This window comes from Clinocottus analis, unplaced genomic scaffold, assembly GCF_023055335.1.
Source record: "Clinocottus analis isolate CAN_PGR_092001 unplaced genomic scaffold, fCliAna1.0.p SCAF_13, whole genome shotgun sequence".
Taxonomy (NCBI): domain Eukaryota; kingdom Metazoa; phylum Chordata; class Actinopteri; order Perciformes; family Cottidae; genus Clinocottus; species Clinocottus analis.
In genome coordinates this window covers 14,587,973-14,605,000 of record NW_027175854.1, presented here as the reverse complement: position 1 = coordinate 14,605,000, position 17,028 = coordinate 14,587,973, and the positions used below count along the sequence as shown (strand labels likewise).

Below are 17,028 nucleotides of genomic sequence, written 5' to 3'. Positions count from 1 at the left end.
CACCAGCATCTCCAGCGATGCGCTCAGCACCAGGTTCTGGGCGGTGAGGTGGGCGAGGACGCGGGATGGCGTCCCAACAATCACGTCGGGCTTCTCCATCAGGACGGGCCTGTTCCAACACACCAACATCATTACACACAACATCAATGTATACAAATATACATCAATTTATCGTAAAAGTCGGGGTAAATGCCTCTAGTAACGTCGGTGGGTGTCACTGCTAGCTCCCCGCTGTAGCCAGCTAGCGCTGCTGCTAGCTCCCCACCAGATCCCCAATATCTCCCTGCTAGCTCCCGACAGCTCCCTGCTAGCTCCCAGCCAGCTCCTCACCAGCTCATTTATATTTATATTGACTGACCTCTGTGCAGACAGGTCAGCTTTCCCGGTGATGTCGGCCACGCGAACGTCTCTGGAGCAGAACGCCGTTAGCTGCCTCATCATGGCCTGGACCTGCTGGCCCAGTTCTTTGGTCGGAACCAGAACCAGAGCTCTGACATCCTGCTCCCGAACAGTCTGAAGACAAACAACCAAAACTAAGAGTGAGCGGTGGGGAGGATGAGGACCGGGATTTGCGACTAGTGGTTTTTTGAGCCCCGCTCACCTGCTTGGAGGCCAGGATGCGCTGGATGACGGGGATCGCGTAGGCCGCGGTCTTCCCGGATCCGGTGCGAGCTCGAGCCAGCAGGTCTTTCCCCTCCAGGGCCAGCGGGACCGCCTTCTCCTGGATCAGGGTGGGCTGCGACCAGCCCAGGTCTGCAACCGCCTGCACCATGACCAGAGAGGCCAATGTTTATACACAAATAATAATGCAGTTGTTTTTTTATTAATTTAAAGACGGACAGTAAATAAATTAAATTTAACTTCTCCATGTATAAATACTTTGGAGTAAACATTATCTTACACTTTGTCATGAAATATGATTCATAAGTACGTAGAATGTTAACAAGTACATTTAGTCAAATACTGTAATAAGACAACGTTTATATACGTGTACTAGTATTTCCATGTTACGCTCCTTTGTACTTCTACTGTACTACACCTCAAGAGGTAAATATAGTACTTTTTATTGTACTTGCTACATCTCAGAGGTACTTTTACTGTACTACACCTCAGAGGTAAATAAAGTACTTGTTAATGTACTCCATCTTGGAGGTAAATATAGTACTTTTTACTTCACACGTATTTTCTTTAATTAGTAGTCGAGTAAAACTAAAGGTTTAAATGAAATAATGATGAAATCTACACCATGAAAATAATTTAAAAAAAAGGTTGTTTATCGTAAAGTAGCTTCACGTGTATGTTTTACGACACGTCTGTATTTTAGTTGACGACACATGAGACGAGTTGTTTACGACATTTTTCTTCGGTTTTAATTTTTCAACAACTTATTAAACATTTACCGACCCTGTCAACCGGGACGTTACCTTTAGAAGACGGTCGTCTAAACCCATTTCATGGAAGAGAAGCCGTTCCGCCGCCATGTCTGCGTCTCACTGGCTCACACGTGCGTCGCAGGAATACTACGTCATGTTGCCTTCATGGCTCTCCTCTCAAGCTCCGTGTTTTCCAGTTGCCCGTTCAATGTTTTTGTCTGAAAATAAATAAATAAAATAAAATAAAACATTATTTTAAATGAAATGAAATGGACTTAAGTTAAATTAAATAAAGTTATAGTATCTATACTTAAGATAAATTAAAATAAATGCAATACATTCAAGTTAAATGAAATTACATTAGATACTTTGAATCCATTATGATGGGAAAAAAACTTTTTTAACACACTACTATTTTACAGTATTATCACTGTAAAACGATATATAATAGTACTTTAGCTGCACTAAGGGATCTGAATACTGTTGGTTGTTTTTATTTTTCTCACTGCTGTCCCTCATTTGACCGCAAGAAGGCGACAAAACGCCACCAATAAAAACGTCACAATGGCCCCTTTTTAACAATTAAATATAAAAAAAGAACCAGGATAATGTTCAGCAAAACTAAAACACAAGAACAACACACTGTATATATACACACACGTGCGCGCGCACACGCACACACAAGCACGCACGTGGCTCTCAACCTCTGGTCCCGTGGAGTCACGTGCGCGTGGACGAGGACTTGTTGAGAAGGCGCTGAGAAGATGTCTGCTGCTGCTGTTGCTGGAGGCGCGCAGCATCTCCTCATCCTCCCGCAGCACAGAGTCAACATGGCCGCGCAGCAGCAGCACTGAGGCGCGCAGCAACACAACAACAACAACAACAAAAACAACAACAACAACAAACAGGTAAAGAAACCAGCATGGAGGGACATCCGTGCCTTTATTTACCATTTCAGAGGATTCAGTGCAGCTGAGCATCCACTCAAACAAAGCCACAGGTTAATAATACATCTGTTACATAACCCCGACCATGATCTCATAATGATGCATCATTCCCTTTATTCGGTTTTATTCCCCTCCAGCTTCTCCGACTGTTATTGCTCATCGCCTTGACGTTTCACCGGATGAATCGCTCGGTTTTATTTCTCTCTCTCTCTCTCTCTCTCTCTCTCTCTCTCTCTCTCTCTCTCTCTCTCTCTCTCTCTCTCTCTCTCTCTCTCTCTTCGCTGTCATGTCTTCTCCTCTCTCTCCTCTCAGACTAAATGGCGTTCATGTCCCGGTTCTCGCGGTCCAGGAGCAGCTCCAGGTCTCCGAGCCGAAAGGACTCCGAGCAGCGCGCCTCGCCGACGCCGACCGTGTCCGAGCTGGAGCGGCTGCTGTGCACCGGAAAGACCGCCTGCAACCACGCGGACGAGGTGTGGCCGCGGCTCTACATCGGAGACCAGTGAGTACACCTGTAGACCTACACACACGTAGACCTACACATCTGCACACCTGTAAACCTGCACACCTGTATACCTGCACACACGTAGACCTACACACCTGTAGACCTGCATACCTGAACACCTACAGTGTAGATGTACTGCTGCAAGTACAACTTACTTATATAGTAAAAGTACTCATGGTGCAGAATGACATATTATTATTGATGCATTCATGTGTTCATCACTTTAATGTTGCAGCTAAAGATGTAACTCTTCTTAATTATTAATATATACAAAATGATAGATTAATCTGTAATACATTATAATATAATACATGTTGAATATTTAGTATATTTAGTGTTAATCGGAATCCATGAGTATAAAATGGCATTAAATGGAAATATTCAAGTAAGTCAACCGCTCATTAACATGGGTCTGTATTGTTGAGTTGTATTAATGCACAACTCTTTGTATTAATGCATGAATTACTGCAGCATATGAGAGTGAAAGCCACACAGATAGGTTCTGTCAGAAGAAACTAAATGAGACAAGACAAATAAACTGGTTATGTTAATCACTAAGTGAGTAGGCGGGGCTTAAAGCTGCGAAAAGAGATTCCTGCAGGACAGGAATGATCTTACGAGAGCAAAGACACTTTTTTTCTGGCTTAATTTAAAGTAAATCTACATCTAGAGAGAATGCAGTTTCAACACATGAAGCATAGACTTCTATACAACCAGAGGAGTCGCCCCCTGGTGGTCAGGAGAGAGAATGCAGCTTTAACACATGGAGACAACCCATTTGATACCAGCTGCTCTTCCTCCTCCTATTCTTCTCTGCAGAGATATTGCGTCAGACCGTCGTGAACTGGCCAAACTGGGCATCACTCACATCCTTAACTGTGCCCAGAGCAAGTGGCGGGGCGGAGCCGAGAACTACGCCGGGATGAGCGTCACCTACCACGGCATCGAGGCTCACGACTCGCCGACCTTCGACATGAGCGTCAACTTCTACCCGGCGGCCGAGTTCATCCACAAGGCGCTCACGAGCGGAGGTGAGTGGAGAGCTACAAATACAGAACCTCATGTGGAGCAACGGGTCAGAAAACTGGAAAAGGATCGGATCCCAGGTCAGAGTCACAGATCGTATCAGAACTAAAGAAAAAAAAGAAAGAAAGGTAGGTTGGTAAGTAGGTAGGTATGTAAATAGATAGATAAGTAGATTAGTCGGTAGGTAGGTAGATAGGTTGGTAGGTAGATAGGTAGTTAGGTTAGTTGGTAGTAAGGTGTAGGTAGTAGGTAGGTAGTTAGTTAGGTTGGTAGGTAGTAGGTAGTTAAGTTGATAGATAGGTAGTTAAGTTGATAGATAGGTAGATTCGTCGGTAGGTAGGTAGAACATGTTTTTTCATAAAGCATCCACAGCAGTTTAAGGTCCCGTCCCGCTGCAGGCAAGGTGCTGGTCCACTGCGCTGTGGGCGTGAGCCGCTCGGCCACGCTGGTTCTGGCCTACCTGATGATCCGGCAGAACCTCACGCTGGTGGAGGCCATTAGAACCGTGAAGGACCACCGGGGCGTCATCCCCAACCGGGGCTTCCTGCGCCAGCTCAACGGCCTGGACGGCATCCTCAGGGAGAGCCGCAGGACGCCACCGCAGAGCTGAGAACGCCTCCACACACACACACACACACACTTTTTTATTTATTTAAGTTTTTTTTTAATTATCTTCTTGAGTAATGTCCTGTTGTAGTTTATTTCTATTTGAGCCTCTGAAACAACACGAGTGCTGGATTGGAACTCTCCATGAATTCCCTTCTAGACAAAATGTTTCAAGTCATTCAAGTCAAGTCAGTTTTATTGATTACAAACAACCTGTTTATTTCATAAAACCTGTTTATTACGTACGACTTGTGACCATAACAGGTCACATGCTCAGTAGGTGAGGAACCGCTCGCCTCTTTTCTAATCAAACTTCAGAGCATTCCTGATGTTTTACTGCCACAACAGAGAAGAACAAACGCTGCAGAGACCAAACAGGAAGTCTCACCTTTGGTGCATCTTTTCTTGTTTCAGGAAATTAAAAAAACTCGAGGGCTCCTCAAAGGTATTTAAATTAGGGAAATGATCCTGGAAGAAGAGATCCAGCAGAGATAAAGGAGTTAAAGTGATTGACAGTGTTCAGGATTCAACAACAGAACCAATAAGAGGTTTGAAATGGAGATGGCAGCTTTGCCACTGGCCCCGCTAGCGCTACCAGTAAAATCAGGTTATCTGCAGGGTTCCTATCAGCCCGTCTGGGGCTCAGGGTCGGGGGTTTGAGGGCCCAGTGGTTTATTTTCTATGCTCTCAGCTGTCTTATGTATTCAGAGACTCTCGTCTCAGCAATTCTTCCCCGTAGTTTAAGTCTTTTCAGGTCTTCCCTCCACTTACTTTTGAACATAGCAAGCGTCACTAAGAGCTCAGAACACCGGCTCTCTAGTCGTGGGGCTCGTAGCTCGGGTCTAAACCAGCATAGGTATGTAGCCCGATGGTCGTTGTTTCACAGTGTTGTCGTCGTGTGTTTTGTTGACGTTTGATGTTTTTCAAATATCCACTCTCCTTCTTGGCTTTTTTAATCGGATATCTTGTGTGAAATTCACCCGGAGACGTTGAGTCCATTGGCACGGTGGTTGGTGCTCCAGGCCGAGGTGGAGGTGGAGGAGTTACAGTTAGTTATGTCTGTAAAAAAGACAATCCAGCAGGACGAAGATAAAGAGTCATAGCTTAGTCCAACCTGAACACGGACATGAAACACATGTTTATAAATGGCCACAAATCCGCTTTGAAATCTTGGGGAAAAAAGCTTTAAAACTTTTTTTTTAATTAAATTCAGTGAGAGTCGTCCATAAATCCGGGATACACTGCTAAATACTTCTTTTATTTATCTATTCATTCATCTATTTATCTATTAATTTATTTATCCATTTGTTTATTTATCCCCCTTATTTACTTATGTTTTTATTTATCCATCTTTCTAATTATTTATTAAGGTATATATTTATTTATTTATCTATCAATTAATTAGTTTATTTGTCTTAATACTTATTTATTTGTTGTTTATACATCCTTATTTTTCCTTACATATTTATTTATTCATCAATATATGTAATTATCTTTTTTTATTTCTCTTTTCATTTATTTATATTGTTTCATTCATTTAGTTGTTGTTTTTTATTTAGTTATGTCATGTTGTTTATTTTCCTCTGGAACTTGAGTACAAGCAAATTCCTTTTAGCCAAATTAATGAAACAACCTCAAAACATAAATAAAATCAACTCTTTAGGACAAAGCTGTTAGAGTAGACTCCACCTCCAGTCTCTGACGAGGGCACGAGGCCACTTCCTGTCTGGTTATATGCTTCAACTTCCTGTCGACTGTTCGCTCATGCGTGATATTGTGAAATACGCACGCGAGGCATTTGGAGTCGTCGTGCAGCGGGAACCGAACCACAAACGTGCCGCTGCAAAAATAAGCTCAGAACCTGCCTGAACGTCGGTGACAAACAGCAGGAGACCTGACGCGGAAACTCAAACCAGCTCTTCAATTACGTGTTTTTTTTAAGGATTACCTCAAGTACCAGACGTGTTCTCTTCGTCTGTGATGTTTTTACGGCGAAGGGGAAGAACATGAATGTAAATAAAAAGAAGCTGATGATGTCTGAAGATTTAAAAGTCTGGTTTGAAGATTTAGGACGAGAGCGTATCTGCTTTCCTGCTGAGAAGTTAATTACTAAGAATGGTGCTGAGGCAGGGGGTGATTAGCTTAGCTTAGCACAAAGACTGGAAGCAGAGGGGAACAGCTAGCTTCACTTTTTTTTTATTTTTTTTACATGTTTACAGTTTGTTTATTGCATTTACCAACAACAACAGTCATGTTTTAGACAATGGTTATTTGACAGAAGAAATTCACAATTCTAAAAGCAGATTTATTCATGCTAGCAGGTTTATTCATTTTAGCAAGTTTATTTATGCGAGCAAGATTATTTATGCAGGTGTATTCATGCTGGCAAGTTTATTTATGCAGGTGTATTCATGCTGGCACGTTTATTTATACTCGCAGGTTCATTAATGCTAGTTTCTATAAAGTTGGCTAAAATCAGACTTTTTTATGTTTCCAGCCGACTAGTTTCAACACAAGAAACATTTTGAAATGATCTGAAAGACGCAAATGATGCTACATCCATAATAGCATGCTAAAAAAATGCAGCATCCACAGTAGATACTTTGTTAAAACTTTGGAGAGAGCTAGGCTAGCTGTTTCCCACCGTTTCCAGTGTGTGCTAAGCGCCTTCGTTCTTTACCGCACAGAGGTATCAATTGTCTCGTGTTTGGTTTTGAGGGCGTTCGAAAGCTTGTTTCGGGGGCAATTTATGTGTTAAATTCACGGTGGTTTTTGCACCGTAGCCGGCCACCGGGGGGGCTACATCGGACCCCCTTCGTATCGCATGAGGAATGTTCATCATGTCCTGGATGTTTTAAATCTGCACTTTTTTCTATAACAGTTGGTGTTGAAATGTGAAGGCACGAGTCCTGAATCGAGCTGACAAAACTGCTCCAGTTGTTACATCTCGTGTCAGGAAATCAGAAATCAATGCCTTTTCTTTCTCGACAGAGTTAAAAACAAACAGGAAACATGTATAATGAATACAAACAGGTGAACTATCCGTGCATATTTTCTGGACCCGCGTGTTTTGTACTTGCTGTGCCGTGATTGGTCGTCCGGTTTCCCCGCAGAGACCTTTCTATTGGACGTCTTTGTATCACTCTCTTTGAGGTTCACTGTCAAAGAAGATGTTGATGCCTTAAAAAGCCGTGTTTGTTTCTATTGAAAATAACGCTGAGCATTGATACCTTGGTTTTGATAAATTGTGTACTTGATCAATAAAAACTCAAAAAAATCTGAGCTTTTGTACTACATTTTGTATTGCATCCAGATACATATTTATATGACCTATAGTGGTAAATAAATAGCTCTAAATATGAGTCACCTCATAAACAGTCACTAGTTTTGATCCCACTGGCATTCATCACATTCTAACGTTGCGATAAACCAATAAAGCCATATGAACTCAGAACATCAGGTACTCAATGAGACGGAAGAGCACGAAGGAAACTTTCAAGTGGTTTTATTCAGCATCGTCGCGTGGTCCTCAAAGATCAGGTTTTAAAAAAAAGGGTACAAAATGAAGTGTTCTCTTACTGATGCTGTAGATGTACACAGTCTCTAAGATGAAAATGGGACGTGGATGATAAAGCAGCAACGCACATCTATAGCACACCACAGTCGGCGATTTTGACCAGCTTATTGGGCTTGCCGTTCTCTGAACCCTGCTTTTCCATTTCCTCCACGACTTCTATGCCCTTCACCACTTTGCCAAACACCACGTGCTTCCCGTCCAGCCTACAGAAGGAGACAAACATTATGAAAGGAGTCAGGGTTTTACAAATCGAGAAGGTCGCCACAAAGCGGGTCCAGAGTGGAGCTCACCAGTCGGTTTTGGCGGTGCAGATGAAGAACTGGGACCCGTTTGTGTTGGGCCCGGAGTTGGCCATGGACAGTACCCCCGCTCCCGTGTGCTTCAGCTTGAAGTTCTCGTCGGCGAACTTCTCCCCGTAGATCGATTTGCCTCCGGTTCCGTTGCCCCTGGTGAAGTCTCCGCCCTGAAAAGGGGAAATTATAAAAATTAAAATAAATAAGGTCACTCAAGCATTTATTTTTACCAATCGATGAACCCGGGTTGAACCCGTCACTTCACCTGGCACATGAACGCAGGGATGATTCGGTGGAAGCAGCTGCCCTTGTAGCCGAAACCCTTCTCTCCGGTGCACAAAGCACGGAAGTTCTCTGTAAAACAAAAAGACACTGTCATTAAACTAGTACAATAAATTGATAGGTTGACGTGGCCACTAGAAAGAATTATTTTTTTTATTGCTTTGCAGGAGTAAAGAAACGCAGCATGTTAATTCTCCTTCTAGTGATTTGTCACAGTTTTGGATTTCTTTGTGACCATGTTGCATGTCTTTGAAGTTGTTGACTCCCTTTGAAGTTGTTTTGAGTCTCTTTGCAGCAGTTTTGAGTCTCTGCAGCAGTTTTGAGTCTCTTTGCAGCAGTTTTGAGTCTCTTTGCAGCAGTTTTGAGTCTCTTTGCAGCAGTTTTGAGTCTCTTTGCAGCAGTTTTGAGTCTCTTTGCAGTCATTGGAATACATTTCTGGTTCTTTTGCATTCATTTGTGGTCAAGCTTGGTTCACAAACTGCATAAAACAGCAGAATGGTGTTGAGCCTCGTTTGTGCAGACAGTATAGTTTAGAGTCTAAACTATACTGTCTGCACAAAGGAAGCATGGAACAAGTATGCAGTTTCTTGTTGGGAGTATCATGAAGATTGTGTGCTAGTTTAATTAACCAGTATACATCTAATGTATATACATTTCAAGAGTTATTTTTAGTCTCCTTACTTCCTGCTTTGCATTAGTCATAGCAGTGGGAGAGCAGCGCTCCTTGTGTGCCTGTATATGGTCACATTTGGCTCTGCGACCGGTTATTCAGGCTCCCACACCTTCACCTGCACGGCCTCACCCCTTCGTCTGACTAACCGCTCAGGTGAGGGCTTTCAGCCAATCATAAACGCGTTGTAGGTGTGAGGAAGAAGCCCAGGCTGCAATGCAGCAATACTTCCTCCTTTTAAGGTCGCGGCTCACATACCTGCAGTCTTTGGCACTACGTCTACGAAGAGCTGCAAAACACAGACAAACAGCCTTCAGTGCAAATCACCCCGATGGTTCAACACATTAGAATTCAAGAGAGTTCAAACCATGAATAAAGTAACGTGATAATTAATAGGTGACTAGTCAGATGTGTATCCTACCTCCATCTCGATCCTGCCTTGCGCTTTTTCATCAAAAGTGATGTCAAAGAAAACTTTAGGGTTTGCCATGCTTGCAGACGCGCGTGTGGTGCGGTTACTGAGAGGGGGAAAGACAGTGGAATGAGCAACAGCCTGAGATTTCTATTCTGGTCTTTATTTATGTGAGTCTGTGGGCGACCAGTGATATAAAAGCTGCTGACAGCCAATCACAAACAAGGCCCTCCTTCGAGGTCTCAAGAGCGGACCAATGGGAACGGAGATGGGGCGGGGGTTATATGTGAGGAGCCGTGGGCGGTAACGTGACACTGGAGACTCAGTGACGACCACACCTGGCGGGTTTCATCAGGAAAAACTGCAATTTAAAAAAAACACGAGTACCAACTTGTTCAGCAGAAACACGCGGGCGAGGCTCAGCGGGGGAACGAAGCAGCTGCTGGGTCGCTTCCCTCGTGTTGAAATGTGTGTGCAAGCGGGAAAACACACGTGCTTCAAACTCAGAGCTGTGCATGCTTCAAAAAGCTTGGAAATAAAAAAAAGAGTCTTGGTTCTTTCCCTCCTGAAGAGTGTTATGAACTAACTTTAAAACTCAGCTCAGTAACAGCAGAAAGAAATGCGTTCAACGTAAATACCTCATTGTGTCGATATGATTGTAAACTATGAAATGAATCTCACCGTGACTGGCCTCCTTGTGGTTGTTTTGAGTCTCTTGTGGTTGTTTTGAGTCCTTTGGTGGTTGTTTTAAGTCTCTTAGTGGTTGTTTTGAGTCTCGTGTGGTTGTTTTGAGTCTCTTTGTGGTTGTTTTGAGTCTATTTGTGGTTGTTTTGAGTCTCTTGTGGTTGTTTTGAGTCTCTTTGTGGTTGTTTTGAGTCTCTTGTGGTTGTTTTGAGTCTATTTGTGGTTGTTTTGAGTCTCTTGTGGTTGTTTTGAGTCTCTTGTGGTTGTTTTGAGTCTCTTTGTGGTTGTTTTGAGTCTCTTGGTGTTTATGTGTCTTAGTGGTTGTTGTGGGAGTTTAGCCCGATAAAATACCTTTACACTACAACACTACAGACTAAAGATGGAACATAAAAACAAAATCAGATAAAACCTTTTCGGAGAGCGAGGAGAAACTGTCAATCACAAAAGCACATGCCTGCAGAATGGTCTGTCTGAATATTAGTTCATGATTCACTTCTGAGATTTTTAAAGCTGAGAAAACAAATAGTGCAGATTTTGAATATTGGCCGTTTTACTTTTGCAAATATGTCACGCTTATTTCATAATGAACATGTGTGTGTTGTGACACGTTGTGACATGTAAACAAACCGTTCCTCAACAGAAGAAATGTCAGCCTCTTGTCCAAGAGACCGCTCTCTAGTTTTGCCCCCGAGTCGCCGCCGTCTATAGCGACCTCTAGTGGTGAAATGTGTCGACTGCAACACTGACAACAAAGACTGTTAAATGTTTCATCAGCAGCTGCACATACAATGTGTTGATACAAGAATACTGTTGTTGTTGTTGTTGTTGTTGTTGTTGTATTCCCGGTAATAAAAGATGAAATCACCAGAACCACCACTGAAAAACTGAAAAACACAAAGGTATGAGGTGTGATGACCTCTAGTGGTCAAAGGTGTCAACTGCAATAATAAAAGACGAAATCTTATTGTTAATGATTATTAGAAATACTTAACGTCACTCAATCAAAGCCAAACGTCGCACAGATACTCTTAATATATAGAGCTATGTTATATATTTTAAATTAATATACAGTGGTCCCTCGTTTATCGCGGGGGATACGTTGCAAAAACAACCCGCGATAGACAAAATCCGAGAAGTAGTGAGCTTTATTTATTTATCTTTTTACCATTATTATACATGTTTTAAGGCCGTAAAACCCCTAACCACACATTTTTATACACTTTTCTCAGACAGGCATTAACATTTTCGCACATTTCAAAGTTTCACTAATTTAAAAAATAAGCCCGAACATGTTTAACAAATTTAATTTTAATATTCAATCTACGAGGTCCTCTGACCACGCCTCTTTGTCCGGGAGCCGCTGCGCTGACTTTTTATCCGGACGTATTCTGTCCTGATTGACAAGGTGTACAGGACAGTCCCTCAGCTTGATGAGGACGCAGAACGCAATGCGCGTTCATACTGTACGCTGTGAAAGAAAAAATGAAAAAAAAAATAATCTGCGAACAGCGAGTCTGTGAAAGGTGAACCGCGTTATAGCGGGGGACGACTGTATAGCAAATATAGTTACGATAAGAAAATCAAACTTTTAATGATTATTGTTTTACTATATATATATATATATATATATATATATATATATATATATATATATATATATATATATATATATATATATATATATATATAATTTAAATAGGCCTTAAGGTTGAGGAGATAATCAGACTTTAGTACGGGTAAATTAACCCTTTGGATCTTCAGGAAAACAGTGACTTTCACTGGTTTTGTTCTAACTGGAATGAATTAAATGATAATGTTGTGATTTCTTCATGGAATCAAACAAACAAACAAACAAACAATCTGTTGATTAATAACAAACTGAAAGGAAGCGTTCAAGTCGTTTTCTTTACACCTTCAGCATCGTTTTATTCAGAAATGTGCTCCTAAAGAACAGACTGGAAGGTACAAAATGTTCTAGAGGAGAAAACTGCTTCAGATTATTTCAGCTCGCCGCTGTCGGTGATGACGACCTTGACCTTCGGGGAGCCGCTCTTGGTGCCTTGCTTCTCCATCGCCTTGACGACGTCAGTGCCCTCCACGACGTTGCCGAACACCACATGCTTCTTGTCTAGCCTGCAAAGGAGATTAGGTTAGATTAGATTAGGTTAGTTCAGTTAGAATCAATTACATTAGGTAAAATTAGATTAGTTAGATTTAGTTAGTTAGGTGGGTTAGGTGAGTTAGATCACATTAGGTTAGATTAGTTGGGTTAGGTGAGTTATGTTAGTTAGGTTAGGTAGATTAGGTTAGGTGAGTTAGACCATATTAGGTTATATTAGTTATATTAGTTAAGTTAGTTATGTTTGGTGAGTAAAATTAGATTAGGTTAGGTTAGGATAGATTGGGTTAGATTAGAATAGATTAGGGACCAAACTCCCGCTGGTTCGAGGCCCTGAGGGTCCAGGGTGGAGCTCACCAGTCGGTTTTGTCGGTGCAGATGAAGAACTGGGACCCGTTGGTGTTGGGCCCGGCGTTGGCCATGGACAGCGTTCCCAGACCTGTGTGCTTCAGCTGGAAGTTCTCGTCCGCAAACTTCTCCCCGTAGATGGATTTTCCTCCAGTCCCGTCGCCCTTGGTGAAGTCTCCACCCTGAGAGGGAAAGATATAAATATATATTTATATATAACAGCAATTTAAAAACCTACAATCTGAAACCGTTGAAGACGAGCAGAAGCTCACCTGGCACATGAACTTGGGGATGAGGCGATGAAACGTGGAGCCCTTGTAGCCGAATCCCTTCTCTCCGGTGCACAAAGCACGGAAGTTCTCTGTAAAGTAAAGACATTAAGTGTATTAAAGATCACCGGGATTATTACTGCCGCTGGACAGCTGACGGTTCTATTACAGATGATTGTTTTTTGCATCGATAATCTTTATTTATGTCGTTTGAAGTCTCTTTGTGGTTGTTTTGAGTCTCTGTAGCTTCTTTAAGTCACTTTAGGGTCATTTTGATTTTCTTCGTAGTCGTTTTGCATCTCGGGTGCACCTGAACTTTAGTAGTTTGTACCCTTTGAGACGATGATGTCCAAAGCTTACACAGATAATTCCACCAAATCCCATGCAAACTATGATAAATACACATGGACACGAGCAGTAGTACTTATCATCCCGTCTCATCCACAGCCTCGACACAAGCAGAACAAAGTGTCGGTTGATTTCAGGTGGGAGGGGAAATAAATCTCACGTACCAGCAGTCTTTGGGACCACATCGGCCCGGAGCTGCAAACACCACAGAAGAAGAAACAGCAGAAGATTAAGATGAAAACACAGAAGCCTGCACGCAGCAGCAGCAACAAAAAAGGCAAAGAGGCTTCTTTCAACAGGATTTAAGGTTAAAAAAAATCTTTAGGGCTGCAACTTTATTTTCGGTATCAATTAACGTCACAAATATGAGAAAACAGTGAACATTGTGAAGTAATGAAAAGAACAATTTAATATACGAGAAGATAGTTTTTTATTTATTTTGCATTTTGCTTTGACTAATTAATTAATTGACCTTTAATCATTGTGCTCATCTGTGAAGACACATGAAGAGCAGGTTACGAATGCATCAGAGGTTATAACTGCACCACATATACACTGTTATTAATTCTCCAGCTGCTGCTGATGGGCGTTTCCATCAGGATGTCATTAATGATTCATCACAGCTTATAAAACTCATATATATATATATATATATATATATATATATATATATATATATATATATATATATATATATGTATGTATATATATATATATATATATATATATATATATATATATATATATATATGTATGTATATATATAGAAACATATACATGTATATATATATATATACACACATACATATATATATATATATATATATATATATATATATATATATATATATATATGTGTGTGTGTGTGTGTGTGTGTGTGTGTGCGTGTGTGTGTGTGTGTGTGTGTGTGTGTGTGTATATATGTATATTTATCTGTACCTCCATGATGACGCGGCCCGCGCTCGCTCCATCGATGCTGATGTCGAAGAAGACTTTGGGGTTTCCCATGTTGATGCACGCGACGGCTCGGGATGGAGGTGCGCACGCGATCTATTCTGGGTTTGTATTTATGTAGGCGGGGGGCGGGGCCTAACGCGCCGGTGACGCGGAGGCCAGCGACAGCCAATCACAGGCGCGTGCTGTCTGCGCGGCTGCAGGATGGACCAATAGGAAGCAGGACACGAGTGACGTAGGGAGACGGCAAAAAAAATTAAATAAATCCACCGGGTGGAGCCGGAGGGGGGCGGGGCTAACTTACAATAATAATAACAAACATTTACAACATTGTGTAAAATTAAACTTCAATTGAAATATTACATATTTTTGCAATATTACTTGTTCAACATTGACAATTCTCTCAATCTTAAACTGTATTTTCTTATATTTTTTCTATCCATCCATCCATTTTCCGCCGCTTATCCGGCCTCGGGTCGCGGTGGCAGCACACCCAGCAGACCGACCCAGGCTTCCCTCTCACACGCAACATTTTCCAGCTCGTTCTGGGGACCTCGAGGCGTTCAGCCAGCCGGGAGACGTCATCCCTCCAGCGTGTCCTGGGCCTCTTCCCAGTTGGACGTGCCTGGAAAACCTCTATTATTTTCTTTATATCTGTTTTAATTATAATTTAATGCTATTCTATTTTGCAATGTGTCAGTTTCTTTATTTTACTTTACAGTAATTGTTATTCAATTGTTGCTATTTATTTTTAGTGTTTCTTATGTTGTTTAATGAAACTGGAACAATAATTTCCTTCTGGATTAATAAAGTTATATCTCATTTTATCTTAAATATGTGTCACAAATGTGTAAAAGTAATTTACTCACTGTATGTATACTGTAAGTAAATACAATGTAAAAAAAACCTCTAATTCTATAATAATTAATTTAAACAATAACAAGCACTTCATTACACTGGTAATCATCTATTATTTTAAAAAATATGTATTGTAATTCATACATTTAATTAGAATATATTCACATGTATTTCCTTGTGAGTATTCTGTACTTTACGTCTCTAAAGTACTTGTCCTGCCGTAAAATTACAAATGTGTTTTAGTTCAACAATGTGTAAGAAGTTTAGAGATTCAGTTTCTTAAGTGAAGCAGTGAATGTTTTGCAGCAAAAAGATGAACTTCCTGTCAGAAGCAGAAACGGGAAACAGTGAAGAACCAGAAGCTCAAAGTCGTATAAAGAATCATTTTATGTGACAAACTTCAACATAAATACTTATTAAATATACTGAATGAACACCAGGAGCTCCAGAACAAAACTGTATTGTTGTCAAATAAAGTGATTTTTAATTCTGAGATTCAGGAGAAGACAAAGGTACAATGACGATTATGATTAAAAAATAAATAGAAAATAATGGCAATTACAATGAGTTACAAAATATGTGGAATAGTTTACATATTAAAAAAAATGTTTTTTCTTCCTTTTTTTCTAGTAAATTTGCAGTTAAATAGTCCGTAATTTTCTAAATATTATAATAATGATAACAATAACGTCATCGTGTTGCTCGTTCGGCAGAGCATTGTTTCTTTGTTGCCTTGTTGATGAAATAGTTCATAAAACAAAACGAACGCCATCTTTACAAACGTCTCAGGCAGCGCGGCCGCTTTACAATTGCTTTATACTTTTTATTCTAACATACAGGATGTATACGGTGACTCATGATCAACTAAATGACATTAACGTTACCATGATTAACAGTTTATCTGATACACACACGTTCTCTAATGAAAACAGCTGATTATACAAACCCGCGTCCCGCTGGCGACACACGACCCACCGCTCTGAGCACGACCAATGAGAGAAGCATCAGACAGCAAAACACACCTGTACTCGTGTGCAAGGAGTCAGAACACACCTGTACTCGTGTGCAAGGAGTCAGAACACACCTGTATTCGTGTGCATGGCGTCAGAACACACCTGTACTCGTGTGCAAGGAGTCAGAACACACCTGTACTCGTGTGCAAGGAGTCAGAACACACCTGTACTCGTGTGCAAGGAGTCAGAACACACCTGTACTCGTGTGCAGGGAGTCAGAACACACCTGTACTCGTGTGCAGGGAGTCAGAACACACCTGTACCCGTCTGCAGGGAGTCAGAACACACCTGTACTCGTGTGCAAGGAGTCAGAACACACCTGTACCCGTCTGCAGGGAGTCAGAACACACCTGTACTCGTGTGCAGGGAGTCAGAACACACCTGTACTCGTGTGCAAGGAGTCAGAACACACCTGTACCCGTCTGCAGGGAGTCAGAACACACCTGTACTCGTGTGCAGGGAGTCAGAACACACCTGTACTCGTGTGCAGGGAGTCAGAACACACCTGTACTCGTGTGCAGGGAGTCAGAACACACCTGTACTCGTGTGCAAGGAGTCAGAACACACCTGTACTCGTGTGCAGGGAGTCAGAACACACCTGTACTCGTGTGCAGGGAGTCAGAACACACCTGTACTCGTGTGCAGGGAGTCAGAACACACCTGTACTCGTGTGCAGGGAGTCAGAACACAAAGAAACAAAAAGCCTTCACAAGAGGGTGAAACCAAACGAAGGGAGTCTTTTTTTAA

General features: G+C 41.6%; 4 protein-coding genes across 4 annotated transcripts in view; 1 reads left to right on the top strand and 3 right to left on the bottom strand.

Annotated features, from left to right (window-relative positions):
• ddx56 (DEAD (Asp-Glu-Ala-Asp) box helicase 56) overlaps positions 1-2,741 on the bottom strand; it is an 8,031-nt gene extending 5,290 nt beyond the window's left edge. The window contains exons 1-5 of the mRNA XM_068573485.1: positions 2,066-2,741; positions 1,425-1,591; positions 602-763; positions 359-513; positions 1-109 (exon numbers count right to left, since the gene is read on the bottom strand). The exon at positions 1-109 is cut by the window's left edge and continues 62 nt beyond it. Coding sequence (XP_068429586.1) covers positions 1-109; positions 359-513; positions 602-763; positions 1,425-1,481 — 483 coding nt within the window. The 5' untranslated portion in view covers positions 1,482-1,591; positions 2,066-2,741. The remainder of the gene's footprint in view (positions 110-358; positions 514-601; positions 764-1,424; positions 1,592-2,065) is intronic.
• Positions 2,118-7,698, top strand: LOC137783500 (dual specificity protein phosphatase 26). Its single transcript, XM_068573486.1, has 4 exons — positions 2,118-2,281; positions 2,633-2,819; positions 3,642-3,853; positions 4,247-7,698. The coding sequence occupies exons 2-4, from the start codon at positions 2,638-2,640 to the stop codon at positions 4,456-4,458; spliced, it is 606 nt and encodes a 201-aa protein (XP_068429587.1). The 5' UTR covers positions 2,118-2,281; positions 2,633-2,637; the 3' UTR covers positions 4,459-7,698.
• A 236-nt stretch (positions 7,699-7,934) lies between these two features.
• Positions 7,935-9,840, bottom strand: LOC137783435 (peptidyl-prolyl cis-trans isomerase A-like). The gene is made up of 5 exons (XM_068573365.1): positions 9,698-9,840; positions 9,535-9,565; positions 8,590-8,678; positions 8,322-8,494; positions 7,935-8,234 (listed from the first exon to the last, which is right to left on the bottom strand). The coding sequence occupies exons 1-5, from the start codon at positions 9,764-9,766 to the stop codon at positions 8,102-8,104; spliced, it is 495 nt and encodes a 164-aa protein (XP_068429466.1). The 5' UTR covers positions 9,767-9,840; the 3' UTR covers positions 7,935-8,101.
• A 2,234-nt stretch (positions 9,841-12,074) lies between these two features.
• Positions 12,075-14,517, bottom strand: LOC137783434 (peptidyl-prolyl cis-trans isomerase F, mitochondrial-like). Its single transcript, XM_068573364.1, has 5 exons — positions 14,396-14,517; positions 13,621-13,651; positions 13,112-13,200; positions 12,849-13,021; positions 12,075-12,505 (listed from the first exon to the last, which is right to left on the bottom strand). The coding sequence occupies exons 1-5, from the start codon at positions 14,462-14,464 to the stop codon at positions 12,370-12,372; spliced, it is 498 nt and encodes a 165-aa protein (XP_068429465.1). The 5' UTR covers positions 14,465-14,517; the 3' UTR covers positions 12,075-12,369.
• Positions 14,518-17,028: the final 2,511 nt, after the last annotated feature.

Excerpts from the sequence above, each read along its gene's own strand:
- LOC137783500 (XM_068573486.1), top strand. The coding sequence starts at position 2,638 with ATGGCGTTCATGTCCCGGTTCTCGCGGTCCAGGAGCAGCTCCAGGTCT. Across the intron at positions 2,820-3,641 it reads CGGCTCTACATCGGAGACCA|AGATATTGCGTCAGACCGTC; the intron begins GTGAGTACACCT and ends TCTTCTCTGCAG. Across the intron at positions 3,854-4,246 it reads CAAGGCGCTCACGAGCGGAG|GCAAGGTGCTGGTCCACTGC; the intron begins GTGAGTGGAGAG and ends GTCCCGCTGCAG.
- LOC137783435 (XM_068573365.1), bottom strand. The coding sequence starts at position 9,766 with ATGGCAAACCCTAAAGTTTTCTTTGACATCACTTTTGATGAAAAAGCG. Across the intron at positions 8,495-8,589 it reads TCCCTGCGTTCATGTGCCAG|GGCGGAGACTTCACCAGGGG; the intron begins GTGAAGTGACGG and ends TCCCCTTTTCAG. Across the intron at positions 8,235-8,321 it reads TGCACCGCCAAAACCGACTG|GCTGGACGGGAAGCACGTGG; the intron begins GTGAGCTCCACT and ends CTCCTTCTGTAG.
- LOC137783434 (XM_068573364.1), bottom strand. The coding sequence starts at position 14,464 with ATGGGAAACCCCAAAGTCTTCTTCGACATCAGCATCGATGGAGCGAGC. Across the intron at positions 13,652-14,395 it reads CGGGCCGCGTCATCATGGAG|CTCCGGGCCGATGTGGTCCC; the intron begins GTACAGATAAAT and ends TGGTGTTTGCAG. Across the intron at positions 13,201-13,620 it reads TGTGGTCCCAAAGACTGCTG|AGAACTTCCGTGCTTTGTGC; the intron begins GTACGTGAGATT and ends TTTACTTTACAG.